This window comes from Atheta coriaria, unplaced genomic scaffold, assembly GCF_025399875.1.
Source record: "Atheta coriaria isolate IRGN ID8LTWV9N9 unplaced genomic scaffold, Caltech_Dcor_3.1 hic_scaffold_7_pilon, whole genome shotgun sequence".
Classification (NCBI taxonomy): Eukaryota; Metazoa; Arthropoda; class Insecta; order Coleoptera; family Staphylinidae; genus Dalotia; species Dalotia coriaria.
Genome location: NW_027045449.1, coordinates 10,713,018 through 10,726,506, shown reverse-complemented (window position 1 = coordinate 10,726,506; position 13,489 = coordinate 10,713,018). Strand labels below are relative to the sequence as shown.

Here is a 13,489-nt window from a genome sequence, read left to right as displayed (position 1 = left end):
GCCAAAGCACTGCAAGCAAAACCGAATCGAAAAGTTTCCTGCTTGTGCGGGTTTTCGTCTTTTTCGTTTGTCGAGGCACTATTTGCTGATATTCTCAACTTTTTGTTGTTGCAGCATTTTCATCATGTTTTTTTACTCATTCCTAAGTGTACTTTAGAGCACATATTTTTTATAGTGTGATATTGGATGTAAATCATCAAGAAAAACAATATTTTCATTAAATTTCTTAATTTTTTTCTTTTAGTCAAAGAAATAATAATAAAAATTTTAATTTAAGACGTTGGGCATCCGGCTATGACTTCCGTTTTCACATCCGGTGTCTTTTCATTCACATTCATGTTTTCTTATTTTGTTTTATTTATGTTGGTTTATTAGAATAAAATTTCAGCTTTGCCAAGATTTCTATTGTACTAGATATTATTTATACGGCTTTTTATGTTGTGTTTTTTGTTTGCTTTTGCTATAATATTTTGGTTTATTGCGCATTGCGTATTGTTGATGTTTATTTTCAACGCTCGGTTGGTGCTCTATGTCAAGCTGGTTTCATGAATAACTAAATAGCCAAAAAATACGTTTGGATACACAAAAATAGTAGGCAACCCAACGCGCAGAACGGAAAAACCAACATAAGCTTTAAATAACTTTTCGATATAAATCGATGGAAATATAAATAATAAAAAGAGTTGTGGGAATAAAACCGGGTATTTTTAGGCATAAAATGAAGACCAAAAAAAATTGTGAAGGGAGGTATTTGGTGACGTGTAGTGGAATTTATTTTACGAGACATTTTATTATCATTTTCAACATTACCTATTTGATTGTGATTGTTGTAGTTATTTTATTAGCTCATTTCTTTTATTTTCACTAAAGTATGGTATTTTTTCCAAAACTAACATGAATAGACATAAAATCAAACAAAATGAAAGTTTGTGTTGAACTTGTACTGTCTAGGTAATAAAAATAGTTATTATCTTGTTGAATTAGTCAAAAAAATTGTTAATATTAATTTAGGGAAATTAATAATGCATGTAATGCACTGTAGCGCCATCTCGATTCGAATTATATAACTATAACTTAGATTAACTCTCCATATCAACTTTCATCCCTTATATTTCACCCTTCCAATTATATTTTTGCACCAAAATGTAGCCTATCTCTTATTTTGATAATTAAACTATAATATTATAAACTTTTATCAAATTTGGTTCAGTAGTTTTTGCGTAAAAGAGTAACAAACATACAAAAACTCAACTTTGTATTATAATACGACATATTTTAATTTTTTAATAAAACAAAAGTTATGCTTGTAATTTAATGCCAAGAAAGTAGAATAAACTTTAATGATCCACGTCAACATCTTTTTAAAACCATTAAATGCACCCAACCGACTGCGTTTATCTTCGTAAGCGATTTCCAATTTTCAATTTCCGCCTGCATCCTAAGTAAGTATAATAACTCGCACAGATGCAACTCGACTGTACTCATTCAAGTAACCACCGAAAACCTACTTTAACTAACAAATAGTTGCACCACCATCAAGCAAACGCATAAAATGTAATAAAATGCAATTCTCCTCTCTGTCTCTTTGCTATCGACAGTAAATTCGATTGGTCTTGCTTGGAAAACTTGCCCCTCTCTGGGGGACACTTTGAAATACACTCGACTCTCGCCCGCGGCTGTAAGAATGTAAGATATAGCATTTTACATCCGGTCCTCGAGGATTTGCGGATTTGGCTCGCGAAGAATTCGAGTATCTGATCTAGAAAGTCGATTTAATGTTCGACCACTAGACCACGCCGGTGTATTATTCGGGTATTGGCCATTCGAGCATCGATTTCCTAATATCCTGCGGCGAAATTTCAAATTTTCCGGTTTATGACTTCACAAAGAGAATGGAAAGAAGAGCAACGCGAATTGTAGCAAATCCGTGAGCCGTTACACTGACACCGGGTGAAATAAAAGGATAAGAACAAAAATTGAATCATTTGAGGGATGAAAAAAGTAGTTCATGGTCAAATGGAAGCAAAGACAAAATTTAATTTTAAAAATCGCGTGTTTTTCGGTCGTTTTAGAGCAAAAATTGAATTTTTCTGCAAGAGGATAAAGAAAGTAATTTATTACACTCAAGGACACATTCTCAGAGTGTAATTTTTCATTATTTTCATAAATAAAAAAATTTTAATCCTAAAAATTTCATTAACCTATCAAAACTGAATATTTTTCCAATGTTTGAGTTGCAGTATAAATACCGAACACAAATTTTTGCATTTTTAGCAAATTCTATTGAAATTTCTCACGTATGTTAACGTTTAACCATTACCACAGCATAACAAGCAATTTATCCCGCCTGTAATTAATCACTCGCTTACATTCCTCCTTCAGGTTCCGCCATTTCAACGTGAATTTATGCGCTGCGCATTCGGGGCGCTTAAAACTCCATTAAAAAGTGACCAAATATAATTAAAACAATAGCGCGGTTGGCGCGCGCGGTTTTGCTTCGTTTGCTCGGTAATAAACTTAATAATTCCAGCGACACTTTAATCTTGAAGCGTTAAACACCCCGGCCGTGTGTACTTTTCGTCCCGTCCAACACTAAACACCCGACATGGTGAAACATGCGCCGTCGGGAACGTTAGCAATGCGGAGCGCATTAGTCCCGTAAATTACCCGCTCCCGCTCGTATTTTACACACATGCGCTCGTTCCGGGAGAGCAGGAAAGCAGGAATCCACTGATAACGCGACGCCCACACGCGAATTCTCGTTAAAATGTGCTTTAATTGCACACAGACGTGGAAACATGGCAGTGGCGGCTCAAGTGATAAAAAGAACGAGGATTCTGCGTTGAAATGATATGAGATAGCGTTTAGAGGTGCCAAAAACACTAAAACTTTCTATTTACAACTAAAAATATAAAAATTTCATCGTAATACAGATAAAAAGTTGCCTAACCACAAAAATTTCATTCATTCACATGTATAATACATATACATATATGTATACTTGGTTGCCTATAGTAAACGACTTACCTGATTCCCAAACACGCCAATACTGCAAGCGGATGAAACTTGACTCGGTCCGAACCATACAGCAGCAAGTCTCGCAGGAACCGACAGGATAAACACTTGTGACAGCGCTACGACGCTCTGACCGACAAAGCCAACCCAAAAGCGATCGGGATGGACGGATGCCACCTTTAACCAGGACCCTCCACACGTGCCAATAATGCCGATCAACACCGCCACGCGCAGGCCCTGTCGGACAAAAACAAAACACATATTAATTCAACTTATTCAACATGCTAATGTCCGGCGGATTGAATTTCCATTGGATTTACATTGCAAACGACCTGCGACGCCTACGCGCAACAGGACGAAACAGGACCCAAGCGGATACAACAGGTGAGGGTTGCATATTTATGAAGGCGAGACACGTGCCATCAACGTGCCAAGAGGTTTAATTTAAAAATTTTATATAAAAACAATATATTTTTATGTTTTGATGTGGATGTAACTTTGGTTGCATACGTTATATTATTATAAGGTTAATAAATTATACCAAAACATTTTTTAATGTTTTTGTGTAGATGTAAACTTGGTTGCATATGTTAAGGTTAAAAATATTTCTCAGCGGTGAAAATCCGTTGAAAGTTACAGATTACACAAGTTTAATTAATCACTGCGTAGTTAAGAGCATCGTGACTGGATGGAATTAGCAGAATTAGCCGGATCCGTGGCGTCGTAGATTCTGTGGATGTTGTAAACATGCTAGGTTCCATAGAGTAAGTTAGAATTTGCATTTGGTGAAAATATGCACGAAAATTAATTGAACTCCTTCCATCCGTACAAAAGCTATGCATTATCCTCGTTCTTCCTTCAATTTAGCACATTTTCCAGCGCTCCACATTAATTTTCTCCGCATTTTCGCAGATTTGTATTAGCGTGGTGTTAGTTTCGAGTGAATTAGAGAAAATTAGGACACATTTGGTGGATTTAGTAGTGTTTTGGGTAATTCAGGTCAAGGACTAAAGATAAAGATGAAGATGTGATGATAACAATGACTAATTATTGCATTAGGAGTTTATTAGGTGTAATTCAAATATAATGCAACCAAATATACAATAAATGTAAATATTTGAGGTTAGTTTTGGTGTTTTTCAAAACAAAAATATAAAAATACGAAATCAGTGGAAATGCAAGGCACAAAACTAGTAAAAACGGAAAACCGAATACGGAAAGCGGAAGGGATCGTAGAAAGGAAGCGGCGCCGAGCACTCCTTTCATCCTCGCCCGGAATGCTGGAAACGCACAAAGCTTTTGGATGACAGTAACACGCATCCTTTTTGTTATTCATGAATTGATATGAGTTTTGTAGATACGACTTTCGGGAATGATATCATACTCTGTGTGAAAATAGAAATATAAAAATATAAAAATATTTCATACGTGATATAAATTTTTTCTCAAAAAAAACACACACACACTGAGAGCTAGTTTGTGAGAACGTAGATTGAAATTTGTGGAAAATTGTCGGAAATTGTCGGGCACGTCGTAGAAAATCGCAGCATGTAACGATGTGGACGTGAAAGCCAAACATCGGACGTGCCGAAGGATGTCCAAGACATCCATTCGTTTTGTCACTATTTCTACAATGGCAAAAACTTGCGAAAAAAGTTCAAGAAATGCGAAAAATACTTGTTACTTAATCTTGGTGGATCTTTTCGGGCATTTTTATTGAGTGTTAGATCCTGTAACATACACCCTCATTTTTTAAAGAATAAGACTAGTTGTCAGCTTGCACAATCTTTTGCGTAGAAAGAAAATGGTGAAAGGATATTTAAAATGTCAATAGGACAAGACAAGGATAAGACAGATCTATGGAAAGCAGTGAATTGGGTATCGGATGTTCTTCTTTGAGGTTTTGCATATACCATGCAAAAAAAGAGAAGATAGAGATGTTTAAGGACCAAAAGGATCATCCCTGAATAAATTGCTTTGTCATGAATCCACACAGAAAGTGGTTTCGTGGCTAAAAATCCAAAAATTTTAGACATTTGTTCATTATAACCTAAAATAATTGTTTCTTAAGTTACAGATTCCTTCTTTGATATATTTAAATACATTGGTTGTGTTTTACTCCAGTAGATGGCGTTAGAAATCAATTTTCTAATCTTTTTTACAAAAATTAAACGTTTTTTATGCATTTTGTTGAATATTCAGAATATTTACAAGCGTATCTCACACAAGTAACGATATTTACGAGTTTCAAGTTGTCAGAAAAGTAATTTTGTGAATTGGAACGGAATTAAAACCTTCCCGCACACTGCGCCACCAACCGATACATTCCAACATTGCGCACACTTGCACAATAGCAAAAAAATGAACAACGCAAAACGTTTATTTACGCGCGCGATATAACTCACGTATATTCAACGACGATGGAATTCATTTCGGAAAAAATTGGGCACGGTGCGAAAACGTGCGCAACCGGCCGTACAAAAAGAGTGGTGGAGGGGGGGTGTGAGGAATGGAACCGATATCGTAACCTGCGAGTATGTATGGAGGCGTTTGCAAAGAGTACGAGGGTGAGAGATTCTGCGGCGTGAAATTTATGAATACGAACGACCCACAGAGGGCGACCTGTAAAGCACCTCGTATGCTTTCGCCTGTCGGGCTGTCACATGCATTGGCACATAAACTACATAACCTAGAATCAACGCTCTGGATAACTTTAAACTTTAAATTCAACTTGAGATTTATTTAATTTTGATTGTGAAAGTGATTAACACACTTAGTTTGATGTAGAGTGAAAGTTGTACGTGTCTAAAATGCAAAAAATGTGATTTTAGGTTATGTAATAAAAATGTCAACATTTTTGCAAATTATATTTATTTCTATACTGTTTTGAGCTATGTCACCTTGACATGAATAAATATATTAAAAATTTTGCATGTAAAATAAATTTCATTTGCAAAATTTGACTTTTTAAAATTATTAAAGATTTATAATGAATTTTATGTAACTAATGATCTGTTGACTATGATATACGTAAGTATAAATGTTGTTGTTGTCTGGTTTTCATCTGTTTGGTAAATGTCCATCATATTACCGAAATTACTCGTCTTATTACCCGTCTGAAGACATTTCAGACTCTCATCTTTCTTCATTATTTCATGTTTTTCATCACCTTACTCCGCCGCGTCTGGCCTTCTTTTGTTTTCTTTGTAAACCCACCAATTACGCGTGTTTTTGTGTGTTTTAGCTTTTTTCGCGTTTCAGTTTTAGAAACAAATTGGCTTCATTTACTTCATTACTTTATCACCTTCTGGAATTCGCTTCCCTTGAAGAATCATTATGTTTTTTTTGTTTGTAAGAAGAAAAACAGATGAGAAATGACAACTTTTAGTCTATATCTTCGAAGAAGTTGTAATGAAGAAAACTCTTTTCTTGTATTTAAGGACAATTAGTTTCAAAGCAGCAGACAGAATTATTAGGCTATTATTTTTGTTGTTTGTTATGTTTGGATGATTTAACTTGATGTGAGTATGTTGGTTTAGTCTGGAGTGAATAAATTTCAAGTGTGTTGGTGGAGTACGTATTTTATTGTACTTTAACCCCGCAACTTTGTGTAATCGCACAAATTCGGATAATCCTCGTAAAGTAGGAAAGTCTATGGGTTTATGTGAGCGACTAATCATGTGATTTGCATTTATGAACAGACAATTGAAGTCAATTCCCAATTTTTGTAACAAAAAACACAAAAAATTTAAAAAACACAAAAAAAAATAAGTTAAACGCCATCTACCGCCTTAAAAACTAAACTTTCCAAGTCAAGTAAGGTTAGAGGTGGTAAATGTAATGCTGCAACCAACATTACACTGTAATACATTGTAATAATTTGAAGTGTGTGATTATTTGATCTAATTTTACTTTCTACGTCTGAAAACACATTTATGAATGACACACATTTGTTTTATTGCATTTTATGACATTACACTGCAATATTTAGATATTAAATAATTGCGTCTGTGGAGATAAGAGTGTATTCGGTATGCGGATATACGAAATACCGCAAAGGTCACGTTTTAATAGCGATAAAACTATATTTTCATAAGAATCATCATAAAAAGTAAATCAGAGCACTTGGAATATTTCGATGATATAGTTAGTGATAATTCGATAATGGAATAGTCGTGTGGTAATGTTAATTAGCATAATTATAAAATTTATGAGTTTATGGATTATGTGCCATTATCATCGAATAATTGCGTTGTAAAAGCATTAATTTATCACTTCAATTAAATTTTGTGTTTAGCAACACCGCTGCATCTACTAATACACTAATTATAGTTTTTAATTAATTAGTCAATAATCAATTAGCTTAATATTAATCATTTTAGTAGAAATATATTCTAGACTAGCTTTTGTCCGAGACTTCGTCCCGGTAGTGTTTAATAAAAATGTAATTTGTTTTTACTCTCTTGTTCTAGACATCGTATGTGTCAATTCTATCAATAAGATTCGCAATTTTATTTTAAAGAAATTAATTATATAAAGAATTGCTTATAATGCACTTCAGCACGCCATCTCAGATTCAACTATTTAACTATAACTATGATTGAATCTCAATGCCTACTTTTATCCTATAGAAAAAGGCGGCCTTTAGGGTTTTCCCGGCAATTGTTCGAATTTTTCTCGCCGTAAAAACCATCGTTGGACTTTAACAAACATTTTAAATAAGGAATTGACCAAATTGATCTAGGCGTTGGTGAGTTATGCGCTTACCAACAGATTTTGCTATTTATTTTTATATTATACTCGTACATTAAAATTTATATTTGTTTATTGAAACAATTTTTAATATTTTATAAAATATTCATTTTGAATGCGTTGCAAAATAAAATTATCAAATTGAAAACAATTACTTAAAGTGTTCATTTGGTTTAGTAATGAATTCCGTTTTTCCAGGTAATGAAGTTACGTAAAAAATCAATAGGTGAAAATGTGAAAATGTGAAAAACGTAAAACGCCGCGCCTCCACCTATAACACACCGGTTTAATTTCGCGCACCGCAATGGACGAAAAATTGATTGCAAACCTAAAGTGCTAGGAGATAAATCTGTCCACCTCCTGCCAAACATCTGCCTACCGCCATCGGTGATTAATTACGCTGCCGTGTAATTCGTTTATGTGTTGTTTATAGATTGCTACGATGGCTCGACGCTTCGACAGCTTGACGCTTCAATGATTCAGGTTCAACGCCAATAAAAAACACAACAGAATTTTAAAGCATTTGGTGATTAGTAAGTGATTATTGGAGAATACGAGTATAAAATCACCTTTGGATTCATATAAGTGAGTTTAGTGTGTAAATGTAATTGTTTATAGTGGAATGAGAGTTAGTAGATATTTTGTTGATGAAATCAAGAGATGGTATTGGGCGTCAACCGAATTCATTACTTATTTCGTAACGGTGAAATTGTTTTTGCGCTAGATTTAATTTTGTTTACCCGCAGCGCGACGCCGCAGGCCGACAGGCTCGCAGGGCCGCAGGAGTCGTAACTTTAACGGTCGACAGAACAAATCCGCAAAATACACAAGCAATAAATAAAAAACGAACGTTAAAATAATCAAGATGAAAAAAGTTAAGTAGAAATACGTGATATAAATTAATTCTTTTTAAAATCAGTGAAGAAAGCAAATTAAGTAGTCAATTAAATGTGTTTTTATTGTCTAAACATTAAAGTAATCAATAAATACCAAAGTAGCAGTTATTTTCCAAAAAATTCTAAAAATTTTGGAAATTTTTGATATTTTTACATTTTTTCTACTAAAATTATATTCATTAATTAAAAATAAAATAAAAATGTTTGCTATTTCCCAATTATTTAAATAAAACATATTGTTTATTTAATTTTCCATTTAAAATAATAAAAACTTATTCCAATTTATCAAAAATTTCATTCTTCTTCCACAATTTCTTTAACTTTTCCTCGCGATAAGCAAAACTACTAAGAAAAACTTTTAAACCAAAAACTTTCACGGAAAAGAAGAAAAATATGTGAATATTCAATACCAAAAGACGTGTTATCAGTTATTGAAGCATAGTTTGAGGCAACCTGCACCGTCCTTCTATTCTATCCAGGTCTCCCGATATTTTTATTTAAAGCCGTTCGGTTCTGCATAGAACTGCGATAAATCACGCCATCTTAGCGCAAACATAAATCAGTCAATGTTTTAGTGTGCAAAATCCTCCTCAATACCTCAATACCTAACCGTAAAAAGTTTCACCGAAATTTTAAAGACAAGTCTACTGGAATTACCAACATTGCGAAACGTAAAGTAAAGTCAAGGTTACTTAAATTCTTTAACCTGTATTATAACATAGTTTTTGGTAGTTATGTCATTCAAGGTGACATGTAATTTACCAAAAAATGTCATATTTTAATAGTTTTGTTGTTAGAGTATTAAAACATTAACTAAAAATTACAAAATGTTTCGTTTTGTGGCTCAAAATGCATATTAAACATCCATACCATAATTGCGCACGCATTCCACCTCGTTTATCACGCTTTGTGTCACCGTGCGGTTAAAATAATGATAATGTATGTCACAATTCACCAGATATGGATGTTAATTGGTTGCTTATCACTGCTCCACACGAAAATTATTTTAAAATGCAAACATTACCGAAATTACAAAATTTTGCAAACATTTTTTTTATTTTTGCTAAAAAATACAAGAAATTTATCCGAATTCAATCTGTCAGAATAAAATTGAATAAAATCAACTTATACACGAGTTTTGTGTATCCTAACAGGTAAACTGCTGATAAATTTACAGAAAGACATAAATTTATGTATTTTCTTGACTAGAAATCTTCTTTTGGCATTGCCCTCTTTGTACGCTTCGCAAATCCTCCTCTATTCGTGATTTACGACCGTGAAAGTAGTTTACAGATTTCCATCTAGTTTACTAAGAAATCTATATTGATTTATACACAAAACCCCCAAAAAAAACATAACATAACCAAACATATTCAATTTTAGTGCTTTTCCTACATAAAATATCCCTAGATTTATTCAGTTGGCAGTACTAACATAACCAAACACTTTAACCTCACTTTTAACCTATTTTTTTGTTTGCTTACCAATTTATCCAGCATGTAACTGCCAGGAAAAATGAACGGAATGTAGAGAATCATGAAGATCATCGATGTCCAATCGACCCACGTCGTCGACACGCCGTAATACTTGACGACCACGTCGGCGATGATCGAGTACTGTATCCATTGCATGGCGTTGGAGGTGGAGTACAGGACGAAGATGGCCAGCACGAGCCAGCGGATCTTGTAGACGCGACACTTTTCGATCTTCGGCAGTGCATCGCCCGGCTTGCCGGAAGCCGCCGACACCGCGACGGTGGACGCTGTCGACGCGCCCGAATTACCGCCGCCGGCTGTCGTCACCGCATCGCCTTTACCTTCTTCTGCGTCCGACGCGTTCATCTTCAGTGAGTGTTAGGGTAAATTACAAACTGAAACAAAAAAATTGAGGTTTGGTTATGAATGCTATTGAAAATATTCATTTATATAGGTTTTATTTTTTTTTGAAGTTTTGTTAGTTACAACGTTTATAACTCAAGAACGGGTGGGCAGATTTTGATGATTTTTGGTTTGTGGATAGGTATTGGCTTCGATTAGGAGAATAATTATTAAAATATGAAAAAATATTATTTTAAAGGTGTTAAATAAGGGTTTAAAGTTGATATAGGGATTTTATCATAGTAATACTTAATTAATTAAATCCTAGATGGCGCAAAAATGCATTATTAACTATTTTCATTTTTTAAAATAAAATTTCAGAGCTTTTTTGTGAAATCATCACATACTGAGTGGAACAAGAAACAAAAATATAAAAAACAATTATATTTTTACTAAAAACAAGTTTATATTGATATAAACAATATTATTACACCAAAATACCTACAGAAAGTGCGTCGTCTCGTTTATAACCTCCAAAATATTCACAGTTTTCTTTATATCAAAAGTTTTTCCTCAAATTTTAACTTCAACAGTTTATATTAAAACACTGCACAACGCGTATATAAATACTGAAATTTTCAAATTTTCAGCCACGAGACGATCACAAACAAAGCCTTTTTCCTGGATAGCAAATATCAATTTCGCGTGGGTTGCGAGTTCGCGAGCGCAACGTGGACGAGGACGTGGAACGGTCGGACGCTGTTTGCGAAAAGCGACGCCGTGATCATCCCGCTGCCGAAACGCACTTCGGTGGAGGCGCGCGCAGCAGGACACGCGTGGTCCTGATCGTCCTGATGCTCCACAGCATACGAGCATCTCGCTTACTCTCATTGAATACAATCGGTGTGTTTAGTATAGAGGGAAAGTTGGTACCAACAGCGGGGCGGATCGATTTTCAAGCGCATGAATAAACTAGGATGAGATGGAGCAGGATGGAGATGCGGAGTGGAGGAATGTAGGGATGTAGGGATGTGGAAATGTGGAGAAGTAGAGAAATAGGTTTGTGGAGTATAAAAGGGATGAAATCTAACTGGAGATATCATTATCATAAGAATAAGCAAACAGAAAACATTGAAACTATTTTTTGTTGTGTTTTGGTTTAAAAATCAAAATGGCGACCGGAAATTAATGTTATTTTGATTGTTTTCATGATTCAATTAATAAAAACGTTGTTTTTAAGTTAAATAATTGCAAGTATTCGTTTAAATAAATAAAATAATCAAACACAACGCTCTTTCATTTATTTATTTATTTAATTTATTTGAGTTTTACTGATAATTTGTTTAATGAACATTGAAAAATAATTTCTTTGTTGTTTTTTTGATTTATAAACTTTGCACGTAATAAAAACATAAAACATTAATATTACAACAATAAATAAATATAAACTATGAATGAATAAATGTTTTTTATTAGAATGAGAAAATAAAAATGGCGACCGGAAATAAATGTTATTTAAATTATATTTTTGATAAAATTTTGCTCATAATTAAAAGTTTTGACATAAATAACTATAAATTACTAATAAATAACAGAAATAATCAATTAAAACGCTATAATGTTTAATTTTCAATGATAACTTGCTACCTAACCTATAAAAACTTATATTTTTGGTTGTTTTTTGATTGTAAAACCTCACAAATGCTAAAAACTTTAATTTTTACTATAAAAACATTAAAAACTTAAAAATTATAACAGTTTTTTTATACCAAGAAGAAAAACAAAATGGCGACCGGAAATTACAACAATTTTCACTCAAATTTAGAAAAAACTTTTCTTACCTTAAATAATAAATATTCCAATACAATAAATAATTAAACTAATTCCGCACTATATTATTATATATCACATCAAATCCCAATTGATTCGCAACGCAAACTTAAGAATTTAGTTTCCGTATGTGTAGCCGAATCAATTCCGACGCACGTGCAATACTAAACAATCACAGTATTTCGCCTTTACAGCTCTAAATTATTCTCAATCATGGCCGATAAAAAGCTCGCGCCCGACGTCGCACTGGTTTTTTACGCGACTGATTCGAATTGAATCACAGTAGATTCACACTCGGCAGCACTCTCGAAATCCGAATTCAAATCGCGAGGCCGCCAACGACGACGACGACAACCACGTTGAACGGACGAACGAGCTGCACTAACTCGCGGGCCTCACACAATAAAACCTTATAAACACGTCAAATGTTCATAACGAGCGGCGAACGACGCGCCGCGAAATTACTACCAAACGCGAGCGACATACACGAATCTATTCACTTCTATTATTTAACGGATTGTGAATGTGATTGTGAATGAATACGTATGCAAACGACACAAACCTGTTCCAGTTCGTTCCAGTTGTTCCTGGTTGGCACCCCTCGTGTTACGTAACACGTTATTTTTACTTTTTGCAGAGATTTTTTGCGCTTTGCTAATGTTTCTGATGTACATTTTGAGGTTTTTTTAAGATGGATACCGGAAATACCAACGGTAAATACCTTTAACTCGTTTTTTATGTTTAAAACGTGTTTTTTATTGTTAAAATTGGTTGTAATTTGTTTATGATGCAATTTTTTGTGTTTTATTGTTTTTAAATAAAACTATAAGATTTTTAAAAATGGCTACCGGATATATAAGTGGTAAACAGTTTAAACATGCTTTTTATGGTGAAAATAAATTGTATTATGTTAATAACTGCAATTTTTCGGCATTTCTCTTGTTTTTGATGACAATTTGGTATTTTCTTTAAGATGGCCACCGGAAATGCAAGCTGCTAACACGATAAACATGTTTTTTAATTGTTTTATTGTTAAAAATTGTTGTAGCTTGCTTATAACTGCAATTTTCTACTTTAATAATGTTTCTGATAAATTTTTTTACGTTTTTTATAAGATGGCGATCGGATATGGAAGTGTTAAACACATTAAACATGTTTTTTATTGTGAAAATAAGTTGT

The 13,489-nt window shown here is 33.8% G+C and overlaps 1 protein-coding gene across 2 annotated transcripts in view; it reads right to left on the bottom strand.

Moving 5' to 3' along the window:
- The window catches only part of HisT (Histamine transporter), a 35,380-nt gene extending 22,702 nt beyond the window's left edge, over positions 1 to 12,678 (bottom strand). The window contains exons 1-3 of one of the 2 annotated variants that reach the window (XM_065307861.1): positions 12,322 to 12,678; positions 10,148 to 10,533; positions 3,028 to 3,252 (exon numbers count right to left, since the gene is read on the bottom strand). In XM_065307861.1, coding sequence (XP_065163933.1) covers positions 3,028 to 3,252; positions 10,148 to 10,504 — 582 coding nt within the window. In that variant the 5' untranslated portion in view covers positions 10,505 to 10,533; positions 12,322 to 12,678. Of the gene's footprint in view, positions 1 to 3,027; positions 3,253 to 10,147; positions 10,534 to 10,985; positions 11,240 to 12,321 lie in introns of those variants that run through there. The other variant, XM_065307860.1, reaches the window with a different exon arrangement.
- Positions 12,679 to 13,489: the final 811 nt, after the last annotated feature.